This window comes from Crocodylus porosus, unplaced genomic scaffold, assembly GCF_001723895.1.
Source record: "Crocodylus porosus isolate Cpor-Errol unplaced genomic scaffold, CroPor_comp1, whole genome shotgun sequence".
Classification (NCBI taxonomy): Eukaryota; Metazoa; Chordata; order Crocodylia; family Crocodylidae; genus Crocodylus; species Crocodylus porosus.
Window position 1 is genome coordinate 172,130 of NW_017728947.1, and position 24,901 is coordinate 197,030.

At 46.7% G+C, this 24,901-nt stretch overlaps 1 protein-coding gene across 2 annotated transcripts; it reads right to left on the reverse strand.

Annotated features, from left to right (window-relative positions):
- Positions 1-1,046: 1,046 nt before the first annotated feature.
- On the reverse strand, positions 1,047-21,693 carry PIDD1 (p53-induced death domain protein 1). Of its 2 annotated transcripts, none has more exons than XM_019552311.1 (16): positions 21,448-21,693; positions 19,604-19,972; positions 16,988-17,401; positions 15,876-16,079; positions 15,310-15,364; positions 14,838-15,039; positions 13,814-13,942; positions 12,332-12,511; positions 10,526-10,674; positions 8,306-8,446; positions 7,481-7,631; positions 6,370-6,493; positions 5,041-5,159; positions 4,514-4,621; positions 2,871-3,067; positions 1,047-2,019 (listed from the first exon to the last, which is right to left on the reverse strand). In XM_019552311.1, the coding sequence occupies exons 2-16, from the start codon at positions 19,866-19,868 to the stop codon at positions 1,782-1,784; spliced, it is 2,676 nt and encodes an 891-aa protein (XP_019407856.1). In that variant the 5' UTR covers positions 19,869-19,972; positions 21,448-21,693; the 3' UTR covers positions 1,047-1,781. The 2 variants fall into 2 exon arrangements, with proteins under 2 accessions (XP_019407856.1, XP_019407857.1); XM_019552312.1 differs by lacking the exon at positions 21,448-21,693 and adding an exon at positions 18,723-19,434 and having other exon boundaries at positions 1,048-2,019; positions 19,604-19,687.
- Between the last annotated feature and the right edge of the window lie 3,208 nt (positions 21,694-24,901).

Below are 24,901 nucleotides of genomic sequence, written 5' to 3' on the forward strand. Positions count from 1 at the left end.
ACTACAGCCTTCATCTGCCTTTGCAGCTGTCGAAAGTTTGTGTTCTGCATCCGCCTGCTTCACTGCTGAGGTGTGGAAAAGTTCAGATCCCAAATCATCAGCAGAATGTAGGTTTAGGCATAAGTTATTCATAAATATATACTTGAGGTTCACTGATAAGATTTTCTTGGCCAATACCAATAGATTTCATAGACGTTAGGGCTGGAAGGGACCTCGAAGATCATCAAATGCAGCCCCCTGCCAAAGGGTCAGGAAGTCAGCTGGGGTCAAAGGATCCCAGCAAGATAAACATCCAAACGTTTTTTGAATGAGTCCAGAGTAGGTGCCTGCACCACTTCTGGAGGAAGTCTATTCCAGATCTTGGGGGCTTGGACAGTAAAGAAATTTTTCCTTATGTCCAGCCTAAAACAGTCCTGGAGTTTATGACCGTTGGTCCTCGTTTTTCCTTGGGGTGCTCTGGTGAACAGACATAGCTGATTATTTACCAGGCATATTGGCCAATACAGATCCAATACCAGTGGTTGTCAACTGGAGGCATGTGTACCCCTAGGGGTACTTAAAAAGGTTGTAGAGGGTATGCAGAACAAATGAGAAAAAATTACTAGAAGTGCACCGATACATTGGCCCCATATCAGATCAGCACTGAAATAAGGAAAATTGACTGTGTGAACAATTGGCTTTTTTTGGCTGATAAATGACCTGTGCATGCTTGCAGCTGCAGTGCAGCATTCAGGCGGCCAGGAGCACAGTCTGGGAGCATGGAGAGGAGCTGGGTCTGTCTTGTAAGTTTGTTGCGAAGGAAGGGGTTCTGGCTGCATGTTCCCTGCCTGCCCAGCAGTGGGAGGCAGTTTCCTGCCCCTTCTGCTGCTGAGTGGGCAGGGAATGTGCGGCCAGCACACAGCTCCCAGGGCAAAGGCAGCAGGATGGAGAGCCCTAAGTCTGTAGTGGGCTGCTTGCCTTTGCCCTCACCCCATGCATAAATCTGGGGGGCTTATGCCCCCCAAGCCTCTTCTGTGGTTGCATACAACAGCTGGGAACTCCCCCCCTTACCCCTTCCCCCAACACCCCTTAGATGAGCTCCCCATAGCTTCATCCCACTCCCTGCCCTAGCCTGGGGTCCCATTCATTGCCCTGGCTGGGCAGTACCCCCATCCCCGGCCCCTGCCCCTGCCCAGGGGGACTCAATCTGCCTGGCCCACACCCCTTCGCTCTCCCATGTCCCTTCCCCTCCACAGACTTACTGGCACAGTGTTGCTCTCCACAGTGCCCGGCTGTATTCCTGGCCATGTGCATGCATGTGGCATCTGGGGGCCCCGGCCAGAAGGCATATTATATTTATCGGTGACATTACTGGCTACACCGGCCAAAAAAGCCAATAGCTGATAACGTTAATTTTCCTATTATCAGTGCCGATCCACTATGGCACAGATATGCCCCACTAATATATATTAAAACAAAAGAAAGTTAAGAGCTATTTTCTCTATTATTTAAATGCCAGGGTCTGACGCTCTGAGTTTTTCCATGTCTCTAAAACCTAAAGCCAGAATCCCCGAACTCAAGGCATGACAGTCCAAGGTCTTTTTCCATATGCTGAAATACATAAAGACTTGGCATGTGTGAACTTCACAGAAATCACATGCTAGCGTAGTCTCAGCAGAGCACAGTGGATCAGTAGTAGGAGCTCACAGCACCCACTCCATTGGGAATTATCAGAGTAGCCATGTTATCCAGTGCACAAGGTAGGTAACCACGGGAAGAAGCAGAGTTCCTATTGCTGGCTGCTACACCATAGCTATTGCAGAGTCTTCAGTGCTGCTCCCCTGGTCCAGCCCTACCCGACGGATGGACTCTCTGTATTTTTGCCTCCCCAGGTCAATAATAGCTTCAATCTCATCAGCAATGTCCTGGCGGCCACTCTCTTTCATGGCTGTGACCAGTTTCTCCACACAGTTCTGGTCCTCAGAGTTCTGCTGGGCCCAGGAGAATAACATGTTTAAGATCTGCTTGTCCAGGTCCTCTCTGCAGAGAATAAGCAGCACAGAAATCATAAAGCCACCATGCCTGGCCAGTACTTTACAGGACATTTACTTTAGTGCAAGACCAGGCCTAAAACCCAGATTGTGTCCTCCACGATGCACCACAATATACCTGTAAGCAGGTCACTTACCCAGCTTCCTTATTAAGGCCAGTCAGCTCTGAATTTAGGTTTCCAATCAATCTATCTTACATGGAGCAACTTTATCCCCACAGCAAACAAAGCAAACCATAAAATAAGTAAGGATGCAAATAGCAAACAAAACCAAAACTGTAGTGTTTCTTCAGACCTAGAAAGGGGCAACCCTGAATCTGTGCTTTTCCCTTAGCACACCAGCCTCCCTTCCTCTCTCTCCATGCCCTCTGATCCCGGACCTATTAATCTGCAATTTAGCTCCACTCTCATTTACTGGTTATCAGTTGCACCTGGCTCCCAGCCTTCCTAACCCCTAACCTGCAACTGGGTCTCAGCCCTCTGTAAGCTGAGCACCTCCTTACACTACCTTCATGGCAGGAGGAGATATTACATGAACACTCAAATGGTCCAGCCTGAGACCCCAACCCATAAAGGAGAATGGGAATGCTAAGCATCTGAACTGTCATTCCTATGAGATGCTGCAACATCTCCAAATCAAACTATTCCATCTTTCAGGCAGAATCTCTCTTTTTCTGACAAAAAATAATAAGGATTTTCCATGAAAAGCAGAGGCTTTTTGTGAAGCAAAAAAAAAAAAATTTGAGGGAAAATTTTTGACCAGCCCAATCCGAGATGTCCCAGTGCCGGTAGTGTTCTAGGCTGGAGAGTCACTGTAGTGATCCCTACACACACACCTCACCTGTTGTTGTACCCTATCCGTTCAATCTGCTGATAAGTCAGCCCCAAGTTCAAGCCGATGGTCTGCCAGTCAGCTCCGATGCGCCTGGCAATGCTAAGCAGATTAGCTTGCGTCAGGTAGCCAGTCTCTTCATTCCCCAGATTTAGAGGAGGGAAGGAGAAGCCATTTGAGGGGTCACCCTGGTGTAATTTCAGTTTCTATTGAGCAGAAAAGAAGGACAGAAATGCCCCCTGTTAGGACAGCTTCTTTTTAAAGGGACAGCCCCACTTCATTTAGTTTCCAACACCAAGTTTTACTTCCCCACTCTGAGCAAGGAGGTGAACTGTCAGAAGTGCCAAGCAGCCTGAATTTCCACTCCAGCCAGAGCTGTGGGCATTTGGTACCTCTGAAAAAAGCCAAACCTTCCAGGCCCACATTTCCAGCTCACAGCCTCTTTCTCTCCCCGTCTTTCATTAACAATTGTCTCTTGAGTTCACTTACTTCATTGTTAAGAGACAACACTTGGTCTAGACCCCAAGTCAAGGCTATAGAAACAGAAGTCCACCATACAACACCACTTTCCTTTGACACTTGCCTGGGCTGGCTGTTTGCCTTTAAGGACAAATGGCCCCTGGCACTGCACTTGAACAAGGTGGCTTTATCATAACTCCATTGAACAGCCACGTACTAGACTTTTCCCTTCCTCACAAAGCTGCTCATCAAGGGATTTGCATGCAAGACAAAAAAAACTTTCCTTCATTCTAGATAGTTTCCTTCTCCCCCTCTAGTTCCTTCATTCAGAGGGAGAAAAATAAATCAACCCTTCCCACACCAAAAAGACCCAACCACATGACAGTTCTCTGCAACTTGCCATTTTAATCGAGACCAGCCTTGGACTACATAAGTGGGGGCCAACCTTTATGGCAGACATGCCACAAATTAGTCCTCCAAATGCCATTCTGATCCCCTTCCCCTGTCCTATAGGTTGCTTTTTCTGCTCCCAGCCCTGTGCTCCCTTCTTGAACTGCTGTTCTGCTTTCTGGTTCCTTTTTTGTACTCCCTGCCCAATTTGCTGCTCTGCTTTCTGCTTCCTGCCCCATCTGACTCTATGAAGCCTGTCCCCTCCTTCATCTGCCATGAGACATACAAAGGCTGCTTTTGCCAACTGTGATGCCCATGCTGCATGTTGGCCACCACTGACTACAGCATCTCTGTGAATGGAACAAGGCAAGAAGATGGATGTTTAGAGAGAAGGGAGTGATCAGGTACTTTTTTATTTGTGTACATATCTCCTTGGGAGAAGAAGGGAAAGCACATAGATGCACATCCACATAGGAAATGTCATGGGGAATATAATGGATTTTTAAATGATTCCCGCAGTTGGGGCTGATTATCTTTAAGTGACCTAACCATAACTCTACCTTACACATTCAAGATGTGAGTGCATATGCACAGCACTTCCCATACCTCTCCTGGCCCACATTCATACACTCTCTCTCACACGTGCACACACACATAGACATTTTCCCTGTCCAACACATGCTTTGAGTAGACATCTCTGCTTCTCCATTGTCTACTCCTATTCACAAGGCCAAGTAGGAGAGACTCAAGCTTAGTGGATAGGCATAAAAACCTCCCCGTATTTAGGAGACAAAGATACTCACAGGCAGTTTGAGTGGCAGAGTAGCCAGCCAGTGGGAATTGGGCCCTTTCCTCCTCCTGCTGGCATCTTCAGGCACATTCTCTGGAACTGCTCCTCGATAGAAGGAGACCTTTGCAGGTAAAGGAGAGAACAGGATAAGAACCCAAACACCATCCCAGAAGCCATCCTTCTTTGTAATTTGTACTTTCTGGTTGGGAAGGAAGGTGTTAGGAGTTTCACATTTGGTCTTCAACTTGGTCCCCACAGGACACCATTCAATTCCCACTTGGAGCACCACTGCAGTCTGACTGCACTCTGACTACAGTAACACAAAGTCCAGCTGTCCCTCCTTTATTGCTTATAAATCACTCATTAATGGCAGACACTTGAGATCAGATGACCACAGGTACCACCCTGGATTCATTCCACTCTCCTGTCACTGAATTTATGGGTCAGTACCTAGAATGGATGCTGTGACAAAGCACAGCATGTACAACGTGATGATGGTAAAAAGAATCATAAGGGTGGGGGTAGAGGGTCTATGCTCACCTGGCCTTTCACAGCTTGGTTTTTCCTATCCATTGCAGAGGTCACATAGATTTCCTTCATGTTCTTTAAGTGAGAGTAAAAGATGAATGACAGTCGGCCATCCATGCAGTCTGGGCGGTCTGGAGTCAGGAAAATTCAGACATCAATGCATAGGAGGAGCATGCCCCCTTCACCAGCAACCTTCCAGAATAGAAATTATCTCCTCCCAATCGTCAGGCCTCAACCTCAGCCCCTTATGGGAAAGGGGGGCTGCCACCCTCCAGCTGTTAAAAAAGCAGGTCATATGGGAGAAGGAGCAAAATGGCCAGCAGAAAGAGGACAAGTTCCTAGGAATGAAAACAGAAGAAAAAATGCCAGGCACAAGTAGGGCATCTGCCCTTCCAAGGAACAAATCAACAAAGTGAGAAAAACCACTACAAAATAAATCCAGAGAACACAAAGTAAGTGATTTCAGCTCTGTACTGTTTCCACAGTGGGGAAAAAAATATGAATGACAGAGAAAATGAAAAGGAAGACATTATATGTAGCATTAAGACTGGCACACCTGTAGTCATCTTTCCCAAATGCCTATGGAAGAGGGCAACCTTGAGAGCTCTGGATCCCTTTAGATTAGGCTACAGTGTCTGGTAGGGAGCAGAGGCTGTAGGCCAGACTCTGATGTATTCCACTGCAAATGCAGTGTGACTCTATTGTCTTCACTGGAGTCATACCAGTGTAACAGAAATCAGATCCTGGCTCAGAGTTTGCAGTTGTGACAAGCTCTTGCCATTTTGATGCCCAAGGATACAGCTTTGTAGATTTGTTCCTTTTCCCATCTTCCACATCTCCTGAAAACTAATCAGTGAAGGAGAGAGAGAGACAGATATTTAAATTTTAGAAAGGTAGCTCTCTGTACCAAACTGGTTCAGGAAATGTGTCCCAGCAGAGATGGCATTGTATATATATCAAAAATGGACTCTCGAGGTAACTGAAGAGATTTTGTTCCTTTCAAGTAACAGAGATCCCAGTGAGAGGACAGAGCTGGTTATACCTTCAGTTAAATCTATTAATCACACCAGATTATAGCCCTCTGTGGGACACAGACTCTCAGTAGATGAAGAGACAATGGTCCTAGAAGAAGTGATTCCACAGGGAAACTTGAGCACTAAAAACAAGCTGTGCCAACATCTCATTTATTCTCAGGAACTGGGCCACGTAGAGCTGTACTGCTGATGTTTGACTGCAGTAGTCTTAAGTGATGTCCCCTGAGACCATTTGAGTGAATGCAAAAGGAAATAACCATTGTTGGCAGAGAACTGGAGTGGGAAATAGAACATAGCCCCACCATACCTGCATCAATATTGATGCCTCGTTCAAAGGCTGCAAAGAACTGCTCTCCCTCAAACATCTCTACCATGTCTGATGGCTCTGGTCCTCGGTATCGGTCCTGAAGCTTTTTCAGAACTGGATCAACCTGCCGGAGATGGACGCAACATGAATGGCATGGTAGATGAGAAATATTTGCAAAGCCTGTTTCCACTAGGGCCATGCCCATGACATCTCTCATGCAGTCTAGAAGGGGGGGAAAGATTTTTCGAAGAGTTAAAAAAAAAAAAAAAAAAAAAAAAAAAAAAAAAAAAAGAAAAGATTCCCAACACTGCCCTAAAAAATTCAACCTACTGTAGAGAAATCAGCTGCTCAGAATCACATGGTTCCTTCTGTTCTTTTCCAGGCTCAGTAAAATCCCCAAACAGATTCATGATAAAATGCAAGTCAACAGCTAAAAATTCGTTCACTGTTACTGAGATGTTGGGGGTATGATTTTTAACCTGTCAATTACCTACCCACAATTAGGATACTATCTTCTCCCACTTCTCCCCTAATGTTTAGTGGCAGGGTGAAATTTTCCCTATAAAACCCCTGCGTTGCAATGTCACCTAGCAGAAGCAAGAGTCACCTCTTAATGTCTTAAGACTATAAGCCTTTGTTTCATAAAGGTATTGTGTACTGCATCACTCCCAATGTGCTTTTATAACATCACCCACTGAACCCTTTGGGACCAAACGTGAGGAACATTTTTGTCTGGAAAAAAAATGTCTGAGGTAAAATCCTCAAATACTGAAATCAATGAGGGCTTTGTTGACTTCAGTAGGGCCATAATTCTGGCTCAGGTGTTCAAAAGGGAAAATTTCCTTTCAGGTATTTACAAGGTATTTCTTTTCAATACTGAAGGACAATAACAAGGTCTGGCCAGGCTGGAGGATTATATCAAGGCAGTACAGCTGTAACCTGTAAGCCAGCATGTTGAACTAGGCAGGAAATCATTGTACCAGACAGCTGCAGGAAAGAAGCTGTTCTCTGGGCAGCTCCTAGTAGACAGGTGTCCATGCTCACTCCAGGCCCCTACTCATACATACACACTCAGGAATGATGTACTTATTCAGGACAGCATAAGGTATACCTTGTGCTTGGGGACACACTGCAGCAAGACTTGTTCAGGGTCTTTTTTCCTCTGCAGAGCAATGAAGTTCACCTGGTACATGCGCAACCTTTCATAGACCTTCTTAGCAATACCACCAATGTACTTCTTGGTGGTGTACCATAACCAGTACCTGGGGAAAACAGAAAAAGTGAGGGGGGGGACTCTTAAATGGAAAGAGAAATCCCCATCAAGTCTACAAAACCAAGGGGCATGTGTCTTAAACTTTCCACTTTGATGTAAGAGAACATCACCTAAACTAGAATCTCGATTCTAAAGGAGCTTGGTTTCTTCAAGCAACAGACTCAGGTGCCCTTCTGTTTTCCTCACATAGATTATTTTCCAAGAAGCAAGAATGAAGGCAAGAAAGTAAAATGAAGACAGTAAAATAGTGGCATCGAATGCACCGGGTGAATGGAGAGATTCTGGTTGCTTAGGGGCATGGGGACAGGAAGTTTAGTACAGAATGGCTAGAGTCAGAATAGGGACAGACTAGATAGACCATGGTCACTTCCCCCTGCTGAAACCCAGGTGGAGGAGTAGAGCTTAAAAGCAAGAAGTACTGGGCAAAGGAATTGAGGCTATTAACAGAGTCATAATGCCAGTGTATCTCATCCCGCCAGACGAGAGAAGTCCTATCTTGTCAATGCACTAGGGACTGGGTAGAGGAAATGGTAGGAAAAATAAATGACAGTAAAAGTGGCAAGGATCCTGGTTTTAGTGGTCACAAGAGAGGGGAAGACGAAAACAAAGCCACCCGCCTTTGTCTTTTCTCCAAACGCTGTCCTTGAATGGACTGGAGCTCACCATGAGAAGTGGGTGACTTCAAATATTGCATAGATATGAGTAAACTCCAGCACCACCTGATCTGTGATGTCATCCCAAGTTTGGGCTTGGAGGTCACCATGAAGAAGATGTACTCTGGAACGATCCAAATTTTGACCTAAAACCAGCAACAACGGAACAAAATTATCCTCAAGAGAAAATGTTTTCGCTCGATCTGAGCCTTCAAGAGGCCGAGAAGCTTATACATGTTGTATAAGCCTCAAATGCATTTTGGATGACCATGGCTTTGTTTCCAGCTTATTAACTTAGGAATCCTAGGGCAAAACAGCGGAACTTGAGGTTAATTTACTTCTTACCTACAACTGTTTACCTTTGGGAAATGCCTAATTCTGCCTTCATCAGGGCTCTCTCTTGCTGACTGACCAAAGGTTGGCCCTGAATTCCCAATGCACTTGTCCCAGGCTTCCCCAGCAGGACACCTTGTCTTAACCTGATATCGTGGATGGATCAAGTAACCTAGCTGATCTTTTCCTATTACCAATATGCTTGGATATTCATCAAGCTTCTGTCTGCTTGGGCATTTCAGGGCAAAAAAGGGCTCCCAGTACCAATTACATGACAACAATACAAATAATAAGAAGTCTTACAGATGAGGCCAAGTAAACTCCCAAGCAGATTTTACTACCTAATGAGAAGGTCAGGGAAAATTGAAGGATTTGGGGATTAAAACCTAGCAGAACAAATCTCTTCAATTTGTAATTGTGTCTTCTCCCATTCATCACACCAAACCCAGCTAGATAAATGCATCTGTGGGTAGGAAACTGATTTAGGCCACAGATAAATAAAATTGTTGAGGCTATCATTCCAGCACACACTATTTCAGCTGGTTGCATTATGCCTCGCTTCCTATCTTAAGCTGAATGACATGAAGCACTTTCCTCAATGAAAGCATTACTGCGAACTGCTAAGTAGCTGCCAGGTTCCACACAACATGAATGGTAATAATCTGGATAAAACTGATTTCCAACCTGGATAAAACTTTTTGAGATAAAGGCAATCTTTCTTGTTACTCATCAAGTCAATGCCTAGCAGTCATAACAGTGCACAAAAACCCTAGTCAGAATATCTAGAGAACCTTCTCTCAGCCACCTTTCCATAGGTGCAAGGCAGATGCAGATATGAATGCTACATGTTAAGTTTTGGTTCCAACAGAAATGTTCAGTTAGCCATGCTGTAAGCATGGGCTGACATTTTTCCCAGCTGTCTGAGGCCTGTAGACACCATTTCCCACTAAAATGAGTGGGAAATGGGAATCCCAAATGCCACCACAACACAGTTTTAGTGAATGGTTTATTGTGAGTGGATTATTGTTAGAGGTATAAAACATCATCCTTCTTGGCTTAGACCCTGTCTTAAAACGCCACCTTGAAAAATGAATGACTAAGTACTTTTGCTTCACCTCTAGCAGGAGAATATTGCTGCTGAACAACTATTTGTCAGTGCCTTATCTTGTTGTGCAATATAAGTGCTCTATGTAGTGTGGGAATCTTCCTGAATTATTTCTATTGGAGGCTGCAACACTGCTGAGGTGAATGGAAATATATAGATCAGAATCAGACCCTGGATGTGCAACCTTTCCACTGCTTTCATATTCCCTTGTGCATTTAATAGCATGTAATGCTTGCAAAGCCTTTGAGCAGCCCTGGGCAAAAAAAAGAAAAAAGAAAATGTAAAGCTATATATCACCATCTAAAAATCATAGGATTTTTCCTGCCTTGCCCCTTTTTTCCCCTCTATAATTTTGGAACAGAAATATGATAGTCCTTACCCTGCAAGGAGCTGATGGTGTTAGTATTGCTTCAGGATGGAAAACACAAGTCCCAGAAGCACACTTCAGAAAAAAGTGGGAAGTAGGAGCTCCCTATGGGTATTGTCTACACTGTGGTCTGCAGCGTAGTGTAGTGATACTGGAGCTAAATAAGTACCTATAGCAGTCTAACCTTTAGCAGTCTAACTCCAGAGCACTTACTAGGTCAATTCACTCTGCTTCTCTGTGTTGTAGACCTGTCCCATTAGAGAGCTCTTCTATGGCTGATGTACTAAGCTTTGTGGCTACGAACATCAGGGCTGTGCCTGCATGCCCTGAAAAGCCCTGGCTGTTTACAGCATAGTTTACTATCTAACAAATGTAATGATTTTAGCTGAGAAGATTTCTGTTGACCAAGTCCAGCAATAGACTGACCTGTGACTCCAGGTGGTAATGGCAGCTGAACTTTAACTGGCCTCAGGAAATCCAGAGAGGAGTTCTGGGAGAGACAGAGAAGAGCACTGGCTCTGGATTCTGGATCACCCATAATCTCCTTCAGGTCGTCCGGTGACACTAGCAGTACCTGGACAGTAAAAAATAATCCAGTCAGCTTAATGTCTGGTAGAGGGTAGAGATGCACTTTATAAACTAACAAAATCAGAGATGCATAAGCTTTTACAAGTCACAGCTCACCTCATCAGATGCTTGTGCATTTCTGATCCTATTTGCCTATAAGATGCCCCACTACCCTGTGTTCTGCCTAATACAGCTAACTAACGTTAAGATCCTTAACAAACCGGCTTTGTCTAATCAGAAGAAGATGCAGCAAAACCCAGCACAAATCACTGATTGGCTACGATGAGGAGCTGTGAATCCCAGTCAGAGAGCCAGATTCTGCTCTTAGCTACTGTTATAAACCCAGCAAATGTAGCCCTGCCCCAGATCAAGTGCCTAGCACTACAATAGCAATTACAAGCATCTAATTAACCAATTAACAACCCACTAATTTTAATGAAGCTGCTTCAGTTAGACCAGCATGAATAATAGCCCACTGACTCTCACTCACTGAGCTGGTATGCTATGCTTTTCATTTTCAGGAATGAGCAAGAGACTAATGCCTCATGTCACCTTTTGGCTTCTTAGGAGCAATGTGAGTAGAGCTCCATGCAGAACCTCATTCAGCCTTCTTGGGGAAAAGGCTAGAGAGACTAGAATTGAATTAAGGAAGGTTGTAGGACAGACAAAGCTTCTCAAAGGGCTTTCTCCACCCCACACCATGACATGACACAACTTATCTCTGAAAATCCACTGCCTGGAAAGCTTACAGCCTTAGAGACAGGTAGGCTGCAGCAGGAAGTGGGGACACAATACATCTCTACATTATAGGTACAGTTTGTATAAGTGCTCAGCCCTCCAGGACACTAGTTGAGTTTCTTATCGGGGACCAGCAGTCAGTACCTCTGAGAACTTGAGCAGAGAAGATCCAATGAATGTCAAATGACATGAGTGGGTGCTGAACTACATCCAATCTCAGCAAAACATGCCTAATACACGAGTCATAAGCTTACCATGAGTCTTATGTTCTCAAAACTCCTGCCATGCTCTAAGTACCTAGTTTTTTCCTCTAGACCAATACAGCTACAACCTGGATACCTGACACGTCAAAGATATCAAATTTTAGCCGATTTTTAAAAAATGAAATCTTCATATTTTCCCAAGCAGGAAGCAACTGTGACCACCTGAATCCTGAGATCCTGCCCCTGCCTTGATTCAAGGTAATTTGCATAATCACAGATCCTCATAGGAGGTGAGAGGCTCCATATCAGTTATGAACTGACTGCCCAGAGGAGTTTTCCATCTATTGACTCCTCTGTGAAATCCTATGAAATATGAACTTTCATTTCTACCCAGGAGAACTTTTACAGTCTTTTCTCCAATGCCTGATGAAGGGTGTTTGTGCCTGAAAGCTTGCAATTAAAGAACTTTTTTTGCAAAAATCTTGTTGGTCTAATAAAAGATATCATTTCTACTAGGAGTCCTGATTGCTTTAGCTCATATTACAAAGAGGAAAACTGAGGCACAGAGGCCAAGTGTAAAGCCACAAGGAGTCCAGATCAGAAGTTCCCCAGTCTGTGTCTGACACACTGTCTCTTCCAGCTAGGCCATCTACCCTACTATCCAGCCCAACCAAAGGCAGCAATAATACCATGTGTAAGGTTATATATTTGAATGACACACACCTGCAACCTGATCATCCGAGGCTTCTCAGTGACTCCAGGAGGGAAGGTCACCTTGATGTTGGGATCCACTGTGGAAAAGAGCAATGTGCCCTCCTGTGGGACGCTGCACTTATTTTCCACGAGTTGAGAGATGACCAGGAACCAGGAGAAGTGAGGGACACTACAGAGTGCCATGTGCTTCTATTGCAGGATGTGGGGAATAGAGAACACATTCATAAGTGAGGTATTACACTATCTTTTGGACATGGAATGGATCAAATTTTTAATAAAGTAACACTGGTAAACACCTAATGAGATCTGTGGAATGATGGCAGCCAAAGGCTCATTTATACAGCGTGTGTGTGTGTGTGTACACACACACACACACACAAAGTACAAGAGATACAATTGGTTACACTTACATCCAAAGAGATCTACCAATAAAGTCAATTTACTTAAGATACAAGAGACAAAACTTGCACCATGACAGCTGTGAGTGATACTATGGGAGACCAAGATGGTAGTATATGCCATACTCCACACTGGTAGGGGAAGCATACATTGATATGACAAGGCAGGGCCCTGTTACCAGTGGTGTGGGGGAATCTGAACAGCCCTGTACCCTGGAAGCACTTCCTCATGCCCACTCCAACCTGGAAGGACTCACTGAAGTTCTGGGGAGATGCAGTGAGTCTCCCAGCAAGGGACCTGACACAGGTGTGGTGAATGAAGAAGAGTCAGACATGTGAGTCAGAACCAGCAGAGGGAAGACTAAAAGATGCTGAAAACAGCCTCAGGGTGCTGCACCTAGCTAGAGGCGGCTGCCTAGAGCCTGGGGTTATCAGCGGTTAGGCAGCCCCCAGGAGGGGCCCAGGAGCAGGGCTCCTGCTCATTTCTTTTTGCTCCTTCATTTTGTTTGCACAAGCCGGCAGGCTCTGTAAAGCCTCTGAGAGAAAAGATGTGGCCAGAAGGAGAAGCCTGTGAAGATCTGCTGGAAGTCAGCTAAGTGCTAGTTTATTTAACTTCTTTTGCTTATTTTGAATTTTTGACAAGCCCTGGGTAGCCTCGGGATGTTATCTATTGGTCTGGCTGCAGCAGAGGCAAGGGCCCTGAACAGTGGGTCCTTGGGCAATGCCAGTAGCAAAAGTAAAAATAGTCAGCTCTACTAGCCTGACCACACATGCCTGGTTGTGATCAGCCCATAGCAGCTTACAGTTGAACGTTCACTAAACTCCCACTTCACTTCATTTATGGCCCAACCCAGTAGAATCTATAGCAAGATGGAGCACTGTGCCTCTTATCTCCCAGACCCACATCTCTTTTTGAGTGATAGGCAGATGCTTCACTCCACTCCACTCCATTTAAGAAGAACAAAGTGCACTACTTGGGGTCATCCAAAGCTCCCTTGGGTGTCTCTGGGTTGGGAGAAGTTGAGTCCTGCCACCCACTGCAGATGAAAATTGGGTATCTTGCACATGATGCAGGGTTATCCCAACCTGTTACCTTTGTCTTTCTTTTCCACTTCAGTTTCGTTCCCAAGTCACTCCAGCTCTGCCCACTGAAGGTCCGAACCACCACCTCTCGCTCGTGAATGGTTTGAGGGGAGGCATAAGGCATGCAGATCTGCACTTCCTGGCAGGGTAATGGGAAAATGGGGGCATTTTCATGAGACACCAACAAGAATAGCAGACCAATTCTAGTGGCCTTCACCCACTCCACTATATAGGCAAGGCAAGGCCAAGAGCAGATTTGAGGCAGGGAATGGAGGTAGTCAGGGAATCTGATCTCTTTTGTAGCGTGTTGGCACCAAAGGCAGCCAGACAAGGAGCTAAGGAGGATTCTCTGGCAGGAACAGTCAGGTGTATGTGTTATTGTGTTTTTCAAGAAAGCTCAGGATCTGATGGGATGGCTGAGAAATCCTCATCTCCTGTTGACTACAATCTAACTTCTCTGAGGCTACTTGTGGGAGTGCTGCTCACCAACCCAAACTTGATGACTTAAAAGGACTTTAGGTTCAGATGGTGTGTTGTGTTTGTGGAGGTGGGGGGGTGTTTGTTTAACTTGGGTTATTTTCTCAAAAAGAATTCATCTCCTCACCTTATCCCAGCACACCCCAAGGGCAGGGTGCAAGCGGTCTCCTGAGATCAAACGCAGGAATAGGCCTACACTACAGAAGGAGAAGATGTATTGTATCTGAGGAAGGTCTCATCCCTAGAGCAGATCAAGTGCTAGGAGAGGAGAGGGTGAAGGTGCCAGAACAGAGCAGTCCTGGAGGGGAAGACCTTGCCAGCACTGAGTATTTTCTGTGGTACTCTCGTTAACATTTGATCCATGCAAATGTTTGGGAGCAGCTGTCTGAGTTTCAGCTATTGGGGCACTTGGCACACAGGGTCCAGACAGACCCCGTGGAGTAGCTCCTTTAGACCAAAAGAGGGTTTTTTCTAGCCAAATCACATGTGCACATCTAGCCCCACAAGCTACAGCAAACCCAGAGTGCTACTCCACCCTCTCCCACCACCTGCCTCACCTGCTGGAATTCAAGCCCATGAGGCTGTAGCTCCAGGACTTTGCTCAACAGGATATCATGATGCCTCAGCTTCACCCACTGTGGGTCAGGAACGAGTGTTTGGAAATGGATTGTGATAGAGGTGGTGGCAGCCCCAGGGGGGAAGTAAAGCCAGATGCCACAGGCCAGGAGAGCTTTGCAGCCTTTGGGTGTCACGGTAAAGCTTAAAGCAAAGATTTATGTGAAGAACGGCATACAAGGACATCACTCAACTTCTCCTTTCCCACCTCCTGCCCCCTCCCTGACCAGCAAGACCTAAACTCTATGCATTAGACAGTAAAACTCTGACACATCAGAAACACCAGCCCTGTCTCTATCTGGTCCACTTGAATCAAGGCCAAGGACCCTCTGTGCAGCTCTTAGCCCAATGAAGCTCTGCTCTGAGCTGCGTAATGCAAAGTACTATTAATTAAAGAAACATTTTGTGAAATACCTGCTCTCATCCGGTGCAAGGACCAGCCTTTGTAACTCTCCTGAGCTGGATTCATCTGCAGACAATCAGAATAAGAAGGACAAGTGGGATAGAAGAGCAGTGCCAGTGGAGGCCATTTGTGACTCACCAATATGACAGGTTATACCTGGCTTCCTTTTTCCACTGGCACCATGCCACAACCCTCCCTCTGCCTTGCCAGCAAGATCTTTCCAATAAGCAGGCTGAACAAAGGCATTTGCAAGGAGTATTTGTGTGTTAGAACAAACAGGAGTTCAGAGACTGTCTTTTAGGACTAGCTTTGTCTATAACCACATATGCAAGCAAATGTCTTTCCTTGATTCATCCCCTCTCCTGTTACAACTGTAAACTCCCCAAGGAAGACACAGATTCTTGCCTTTGCCTGTGCAGCAATACATATACTGGTAATGTGGTCACATAAATGAATTGGGATCTAACACTTACCCCTCACCCCCAACTCAAATCACATTCACACCCTAGCACGTGACACTTGCTGGAGACTGGAAGCAGCTGTTCAAGACCCAGTGAAGCAGAAGAGAAATAATTACCAGCCATCAGGGGCATCTCAGGTTCTCCTAGAGGATTGCCCAGGAGACGTACGAAGGGTATGCTCTGGATCTCAGGGGGGATGTAGCGGAGCCTGTTGTTTTGTAAGTCAAGCCTGGACAAGTTGGAAAGGTTGGCGAGAGATGCAGGGACTGTCACTAGGAGATTGCTGTGAAGATGCAGCCCATGCAGAGATCTCAAATTGGCTGCAGGTTAGAATAAGCAGAAAAATTGTCCCCTTGGTAGATCTATGGGTACAGATTCCATCAGCAGCTTACCACAATAGATACCTACTACCCAAATGCCCCTTCCCCCCACCCTGCCTAACTCCCCGAAGAGAGACAAAAATCACAGAGGTGCCTAAACGTTGTCTGTATATCGAAATCATGGAAGAGGCACCAAGATCAGTGGAACAGAGAGCAGTACAGTTCTTTGGGTCAAGGATCATCTTTCTGTTTTGTGTGACAGCTCCTACCATGACAGGGTCCCTGTCCTATGACCTAGGCTGTGGGATGTAAATAATGACAACTACCATGGGAAAGGTCTGGGCACAGCAAGACAAAAGGCAGGAAAAGGTAGGGAAGTAGCCCCAGTCCAAACAGGCCTAAAAACACAGGTGACCCACACATGATTGAAGGCAGAGCAACCAATTAGTGCAATTAATTGTTTCTCCTGACTTCCCTCCCCTTCCCCCTCACCCATCATACACACAGACACCTTGGCTCACATCAGCAAACCTGCACAGAAGCAGAAACCCTGTCAGAGGCCTGCCAAGGGGCCAGATCCTCATCTGAGATAAATGAGATTGAAGTTCCTGGAGTTATACTGAAGCCCACTAACCAATGATTGCACAGTGGGTTTTCTTTTCATTCTTTAAGGTGACCAACTGACCCATCAAATGAGCTGAGTTGGCTCCAAACAGACTAGATCCTCCCCTTTGGCAAGTAAAACTAGGGGGATCTCCCAAAGAACCTCATAGTGAGAGAGACCAAACTGCATCTCGAGGCTGATTTTTTTTCATGCCTTTCTGCTCAAGGACCCATCCACTCTGTTTCAGGAGCAGGAAATTTCTGTCTCTCTCTCTCTCTCTCTCTCTTCTAGGCGCATCTCTTACCTAGTGAGTTGGGGACTTGAGTTAACCGGTTCCCTGAGAGATTCAGCTCTGTGCAATTATAAAGATTCCCAATTTCCTCAGGGAGGCTTTCCAGTGTGTTCTCAGATAAGTCCAGATTCTTCAGTGCTACCAGCTTCCCAATGCTCTGAGGCAGATCCCTGAGATGGTTTTTTATGGCGGAGAAGACAGTCAGCTTAGTGAGATGACCAAAGTCCTCAGGCAGCCCCACCAAGAAGTTGTGGCTTACCACAAGTACACCAAGGTTGGCAAGGTGGGTGATGCAGCTGGGTAAGCTGGAGAAGCTATTGAAGCTGAGATCCAGGTGAGTCAGGCACATGAGGTTTCCAAAACTGGGAGGCAAGGTTGTCAGGGAGCCTCTCTGACATGCACCAAATTCATCCCGGGCATGTCCACCTGGGGCAGGAAAAAGGAGAGAGAGAGGCCTTCATCTTACACAGATTCTATGTGGTTAGTTAAAGATGTTCATGCATAAATCACACTGGAAGGAGTTCAGTTCACAATCATTCTGGACAACCACCACCCTCCATCCTGCCCATCACTCAGGTCTAGACCTGGCAGCCTGCTTCCCCTGAGCCCTCTCTCTAGGTCTTCCTATAGACGTGGCCATCATACTTACCAATTCTTTCTGCATCATGTTTCTAAGAGCTGGCCTTTCCTATCCATCCATCCTGCTAAAACTCATCATCTCATGCCTCAATCACTGCAATGTCCTTTTTTCTGATGTGGACAAAAGGCTGTGTTGCCTCTCAAGAATGCTACCACAAGGTTTATTTCAAAACTCATCATTTTATACAATGACCCCATCCTGTCACCCCAGCTCCCCACTTCTTCCACATCTCTGTACTCACTGCCTGTTTCTCTATCACAGTGGTGCTCAACTGTTCAACCCTATGGGCTGAATGAATAGCACAGGACCAGTCCACAGGTTGGATCAGGCTCCGCGTGCCAGGACTGGTCCCCTCACCACCTCTGCCCAGCTCTTTGCCAGCCCGAACAGCCCCGTGCTACCCTGATCAACAACACACTGACCCAATTAGCCATGCACCATCCCAATCAATCCACCCTGATTAGCCCCAATCCGTCGCACATCACCCCAGTTAACCAGATCAGCCCCATGTGCCTAATTCAGCACATGGGCCCACACCATCTGCCCCATGGAGCTCCCCACAGGTCCAGAAATTTGGCAACAGGAATGGCAATTAGATGCCACTGCTTCCCCACTGCCAAATGTTCAGACCATGAGGATATCCATGTGCTGGATCTTGTCCATGCACTGAGGGCTGAGCACCCCTGCTCTATCACATTAAATAAGCTACTTGTCTGCACTTTCAAGGCTCTCCCTGGCATCCTCAAAGGATTTCTGGCTGGTTTGTGATTTAATAAGGCAAGTGATACACCCAGAAAAAAAAGTGTTAAAAAGCAACATGCGAGTCAAGCTCAGCCTTCAAAAAATATACCAGCATCCTCCGTATGCCTTTCTTCTGCCATCCCTATGTGAATGTTTACATCGTAGGATACCAGAGGATTTTTTTGTTATACAGTGGAAGAAAGATTACTATTTGCGAAACCCTGGATTAGCAAAATAACAAACAACTGGTTTACAAAGAGGCATATAAAAACATACTAATTATTCATTACTTCACTTATCCAGAGTTTCTCTCCTCAGTATCAATATTTATTGTGTGACACAGGAGAAAAACCCTCTGGTACACACTCTGTTGTGCTGCAAGATGCTCAGGTATCCATAGGAAAATGCTGTCATCTCCAGAGATGTGCTGTCATCTATAGACAAGTGGTGTCATCTGATGGAGAACCAAGAAATTAAGTCATTTGCCCACAGTCACATACAAAGTCTGTGGCAGAACAAGGGACCAAGTCCCTGACCAGCAGTAACTACTGTGCTGCTCTTTATCATGGAAGTATCTATGTGTTTCCCTTCTGAAAGCCAGGTGGTTCAATATTGTTAAATGTTACTAGGCACTTGCTTGTAGCGTACAGATCCCAAAACCAAAAATAATACAATAGTCAACAGATGTTTCTCTATATATTTTTAAGCATCGTCAGACCACAGGCTCTAAATCATGCATATATGTATGTCCACACTGATCATTTTTGTGTTCTGGGTAAAGTGACAAGCACCCACTTCTGCAAATGCAGCTGACCTTCCTTGAACCCTCTTCCCCAGGTTATGCTAATGCCATTTGGTTTATGATCTGGCCAGAAAACCAGAACAGAATGAAATCCAGTGAAAGGGACTGCTACGCTTTCAAAAAAGGGAGATGAGAAGGGAGGAAAACAGGTGACCATATATTCTAACATCTTCAAATCAGACTTTCTTCAACTGAAAACATCTCATTTCAAGTGACTTTAAAATAAAAGACTGCATCTATCAGACTGAATGAAGTCAGGAAATTGGTCCCCGGGCACTGTGGAAACAAAGGAAGGACGTAAACGCCCTTAAGCTGCATCTTGCTGAAATCTGCCATTTGTATGCAGCTCCCAACTAGCTCAGCTGAGACCTGGAGCCACTGCAAGGGGCAGCTGGTACACAGTGAAAATTGAAAGGCCATCTGTCCTGCAGACGTGCAGGCTTACCTTTGAGGACCAGGGATTTCAGGCTCCTCAGGGCAGGCAGGATGGCCAGCGTGGAGGCTATGGGGTCCTCATTACAGTTCAACCGCAGGAACTCCACCTGAGTCACCTCCTTCCTTTGCTTGTCAAACAGGTCAAGAAACTGGTGACAGCCGTCAGGATAAACGTCCAGGTTAAGCCTGTTGCCTGCAAGGCGAGATCCATCCAGCTCGGGAGCCACCAAAATGCCCTCTCCCAAAGCATCCCCAGGCTCTTGCAGCTTGGCCATCTTCTACTGTCGGTCTGCTGAGGACCAAGCATGTTCTGACTTGCCAGGCGGGCAAGCACTGGCAGCCCCACTGCAAGGCAGCTGTGAAAAGGAGACAGAAAGCTCTGAAAAAAAAGAGGACAAAGCACTCACTGAAGCCCTGTTCATATGGGCACTGTATTTATTTCACCACAGATTGACAGAAGAAGGGGGGGGGGTGGAATAGCCACCAGGAAAGCATCCCCTCCTTTTAGACAGAAAACAAATTTCATCCATGTAGTCACCCAGGCAAAAAGAGACTTTAATCGGATAATGGTGAGTACTGAAGGGGTCACATCTTATGTTAGCAGATCTCAAAGTACTTGGCAAAGGAGGACAGTATCATTGTCCCCAAAACACAAATTGGTGATACTGAGGTACAGGGTGATGGAGAGATGTGCCCAAGGTTAACCAGTAGAGCAGTGGCAGAATTAGGACTGGACCCCTCAGCCCTGTCTTCTGTCCAGAGAGTGATGATGCGACTAGAAGAAAGGTCATGCGGGTCAAGCCAAGACATGTCAGGCCACAGAAGATGACACTAAGTAAACCTGAAGCTGAAGTGTACCAGGAAGGGCTACTGGCACTCCTTCTGGCTCATCCAAGGAATTAAAGGGAGGTTTGGGAGATGCTAGTGCCAGAAAGGCCTGGCAGGGACTGAGGGAATATAGTGGTTGGGAATGAGCCCTGCAGGATGTTGCATTGGGAAGGACCAGCTGCAGGAGACTGCATGCCAGCAGACCCTGGAGCATCTTGTTTCTGAGCAGCACTATCTGCCCTGTGGCCCTGTCAGCAAGACTCTCTCATCACAAGGACCTGCCCACTGACAACAGATGTGGCAGGGGAGTCAAGGATAGAAACTGAGTTTGACTTCTGTGGTAGCCATATGGACTACACAGCACCTGAAGAAGAGGGCTGGGGTATGTGGTCAAGCACCCAAATGGATGCTCTCTGTGCAAATGAGGAGTGCCTTCAACTGCTACTGAAACGCATGAAGCAACATCCATTTTTTAAAGTATCAATATCTTGCAAGGCCCGCAGCCAAGAAGCACAGATGCAGTCAATAAAAACCTAAGTTCCAGCCTGGAAGCAGACAACAGACAGAACTTTCTCCCCCCGCCCCCAGCAACCTGCATAATTCTTAAAGGGAGAAAAATGAATGAGGACAACACAATACGGTCCGCTATTACAGTAAGGGATAATGTACAAGGACTCATGCAATATTCTTATGTGGACTCTACTCCCTTGCTGTGTAATAGGAAATACTTATTTGCTTGACATGTGCAGAGACATAAAGGAGGGGAAAAATCTCACAGCTTATGCACTAGCAGGTAGCAGGAAGAGCAGTGGAGGCCACGCACACAGCCTTCCAGGAGAAGAAGGGCTTCACAAGAGTCTGCTTACTGTGATAGTGGATGGTATCATATTATCCTCATTCATTTTTTTCCTTTAAGAATTACGCAGGTTGCTGAAGGGGGAAAAAGTTTTGTCTGTTGCCTGCTTCCAGACTGGAACCTGGGTTTTTATTGACCACGTTGACAGTATGAACTGAAAGAAAGCTCACCTTTACAGCCTCCTTCATTTGTATAGTCTGTTATCCCAGTCAAAGTGAATGTAAAAGGCACCAGGCTGTTCTCATCTGACAACCCTAGGTTTTGGAGGGGGCAGCATCATTTACCCATTTGCAGCAGAGGAGGGAATGTCATACAGTGAGCCCCAGTCGTCACCCACCAAAGCAGGGGCAGGGGCAGAGTCATGAGTGCAACCCAGGCCTCTGCTGTCTAATGCTCCAGCCACTGAGGCCCCTGCCACCGATAGGTGAACCCCGCAATAAGTTTAGACTGTTCACCCATGCAATGTAATGACCATGTCGGAAAAACATCTGTCCAGCTGTGAATAGAGCCACCCAGCTACAAAGTGAGCGTTTGAAAACGTGCAACAACTTTGTAGCTGATGTCTACCTGGCGCTCATCTGAACGTGTGGCAGGGCCCCAAATGACACTGCTGCTCCAGGGCACTTGGGGCATCGTCCCTGAGCTGCCCTGGGGGTGAAAGTCCTAGAAACCCAGAATGACAGACTGGGGGCAGGGGGGAAGGCAGCTCCCAACACCTAGCACTAGAGGAGGGGGAAAAAGACAGGGACAGGGACAGGGGAGGAACACACACACACACACTTGCAGCCTGCCCCTTCTCCTTTGCACGCACACACATCCAAGATCACAGCCTGCCCCTTCCCCCCTTGCACACACACATACACCCCCCCAAGATCACAGCCTGCCCCTCCCCCCCTTGCACACACATACACACCCCCAAGATCACAGCCTGCCCCTTGCACACACACATACACACACCCAAGATCGCAGCCTGCCCCTTCCCCGCTTCCTCCCCCCTTCCCCCGAGCCTACTGTGCGCGGGCCGATGCAGCAGGGAAACCTCCCCTTCCTCCCAGCAAACTTTGCAACAAGTTTGCAAGCCGGGGAGCGGCGCGGTGGGGGGCGGTCCAGGCAGGCCAGGGCCCGGGGGCAGGAGGAAGGAGCGATCCCCGCGGCCCTGCAGGAGCACGTGGGCGCAGGCCGGCCGAGGGGCTCTTACCAGGGCCGGCCGCCTGCGCCCAGCGCGCCACTGATCCGAGCCCGGCCCAGCCCCGGCACAGGCCCTTCCCTGGCTTAAAGACACAGCCCCGCTCAAGTGCGTCTCAATCAGGGGCTCCGGAGTGCAGCCAAGGTCATAGCACGACAGGAAAGTAGGACTGGGAGGGACCTCATGAGACCATCCAGTCCAGCCCCCTGCTCAAGGCAGCATCATCCCTGGCTGGGCCATAAGAGACCCCATAGGCAACTAGTGTCCTGGCCATTTGAACAGAGAAGACTGACCCTGCCTCACTCCCACCTCCGCAGACACTACAGTCCAGGGTCAGGGACAAAACAGGCTGATGGAGGAAGACGGCAGAGTTGGGAAAGAGGTGGCGACTATTAAATAAAGATGGGCAGAAAAGGAGATCTTGAAACTCTAGGCAAATACCCAACCAAGTACACACATACTCCAGGCTAGGAAGGGACAAGAGGGTTTTAAAAAAAAAAAACACATTTTTTTTGTGATTGGCCTTTGATCTGCTGGCCACCTTCTCTCTGTTGTGCCAGGGGGAAGAGGATGAGGGGCTGTGGAGCTGCTACCTGCTCCTGGGAGGGAAGGGACTTAAAGGAACCTTTCTTGTGTGGTTTGAATGGCAAAGGCATGCACGCACACAGGTAGGGGTAGCTGGATGTGCATAGATAGGTGATTCTCAACCAGGATGGTGTTAGTCCCTGGGGTGCCTTGAGAGCCTTTTAGGGGTGCTACGGGGTACCACTGCAAGGTGTGCAAGCATGCCCCAAGACATAAACCTGGAGATTTCAAGCAGGAATCTAGCTGCAGAAACACTGTGATCCATTGTGGTGATTCCAGGTTCTTTGCAACAGAAGGATTGCTGCTATTCTTCTGTGAAAAATGAGTGAAAACCAAGAGCTGGCCTTTACCAAGGGGTATCTTGAGTCTACGGAGAGATGCCCTGAGTCTAAAAAGGTTGAGAACTACTGATATATGGGTTGCTGCACATACGCAGAGGAATTTTCTTACAAAATTCTAGGACTGGAAGGGACCTCAAAGGCCATCTAGTCCAAACCCCCGTGCAAATGCAGGATGTGCTGTCCCTAAACCACCCCAGGCATATCCCACGGAGCCACTATCTGAAAAGCTCCTGTGAAAGAGATTCCTTGGCTTCCCTCAGCAGCTTGTCCCACTGTCCTGCTGACCTTGTAGTCAGGAATTATATTCCTGAGATGTGATCCACATCTCCTTTGCTGCTCATAATAATGCATCAGCTACATTCATAAAGGCATTTTGATGTACCTGTATTGGTACCACTGATTATTATTGGTGCTCTTTTGGCCTAAATGGTTAGTCAAAATGTGGGGTCTATCCAGACTACTTTTGCTAAAAGTACATATCTTTCTTCTTTGGCAATCCCTTACAGTCGAGGGTGACTGTCTTACTGTGTGTCCGAAGATGGCTGACAAGACCCATCCTGGATCGACAGACTCTACTGCGGCTCAGGCATGTGTTTCTGTGTGGGATTGTTGGTGCTGGATTTTTTATTTGGTCCACAACACACTGTTTCTGCTGCTCCCACTTCTCCATCTCCTGTTGTTGTTGTGAGGTTTCAAAGTACTGAGATCCCTGCAGCAGACTCTTCCTCTCCTTGGGGCGGTCCTGGGCAATAGTCTCCCATGAGCTGACATTTATCTTGCATTTTTTTAAGTTGGCTTTGAGGACCTTCCCTGAAGCACTTTCTCTACGTGTATGCATTGGCTGAGCTGCGATTTATCAATCAGAAATGGCTTTGATGTAATCATGTTTAGAGACGGTGGATATGCATGAAGTAGAACACGGTAGCAGCAAAACACAGCTGGTGGTTTGTGTGTTCAGAAATTCAAGCATGTTCAAGCATGTGCCCAAAAGAAGCTGTGTCCCCGGCTCCTCATAGGGTTGTGTACACAACAGCTTCTCTCACTATCAGCTGGTTTCCTCTTGGCTCTTGGTCTCCCTCTCCTAGAGGCACAGTCAGACTCCTAATCTTCTAACCCCTCTGTTTATAATCAATCCCAGGAGCATCCCTAAAACCACCTGACTTAAGTTTACTCAGGCTCTGCCCAGTGGGCTTGTGCCTTGGGTGATGGTCTCCTATTGTTTCCTGTTATCATAACATAAATGGGTATAACTGTTATTTCCACTTAGCTTGAATGAAGGGTGGCTGGCCTACCAATCAGATTTAGCCTGCTCTGTGACTGATAGCAACCATTATCATCATCTCCTATTATTTACTGCCAAAAAAGGCCCAGCCAGGATTAAAGCTCTGTGGCATTAATAAGTTCTGTAATAAATATGTCGTCAAGCATGGTCCGTGCTCTGATGTAATTTAATTCTCTCTTCTAATCGATAAGCCATGGTGAATATCAAGGGCTATAGGCTGTACAGGAGGG

Coding starts and splice junctions, on each gene's coding strand:
- PIDD1 (XM_019552311.1), bottom strand. CDS start 19,868: ATGGCCAAGCTGCAAGAGCCTGGGGATGCTTTGGGAGAGGGCATTTTG. Junction 16,080..16,987: donor TCAAGTCCCCAACTCACTAG/GTAAGAGATGCG, acceptor TCTAACCTGCAG/CCAATTTGAGATCTCTGCAT. Junction 15,365..15,875: donor TGAGATGCCCCTGATGGCTG/GTAATTATTTCT, acceptor GATTGTCTGCAG/ATGAATCCAGCTCAGGAGAG.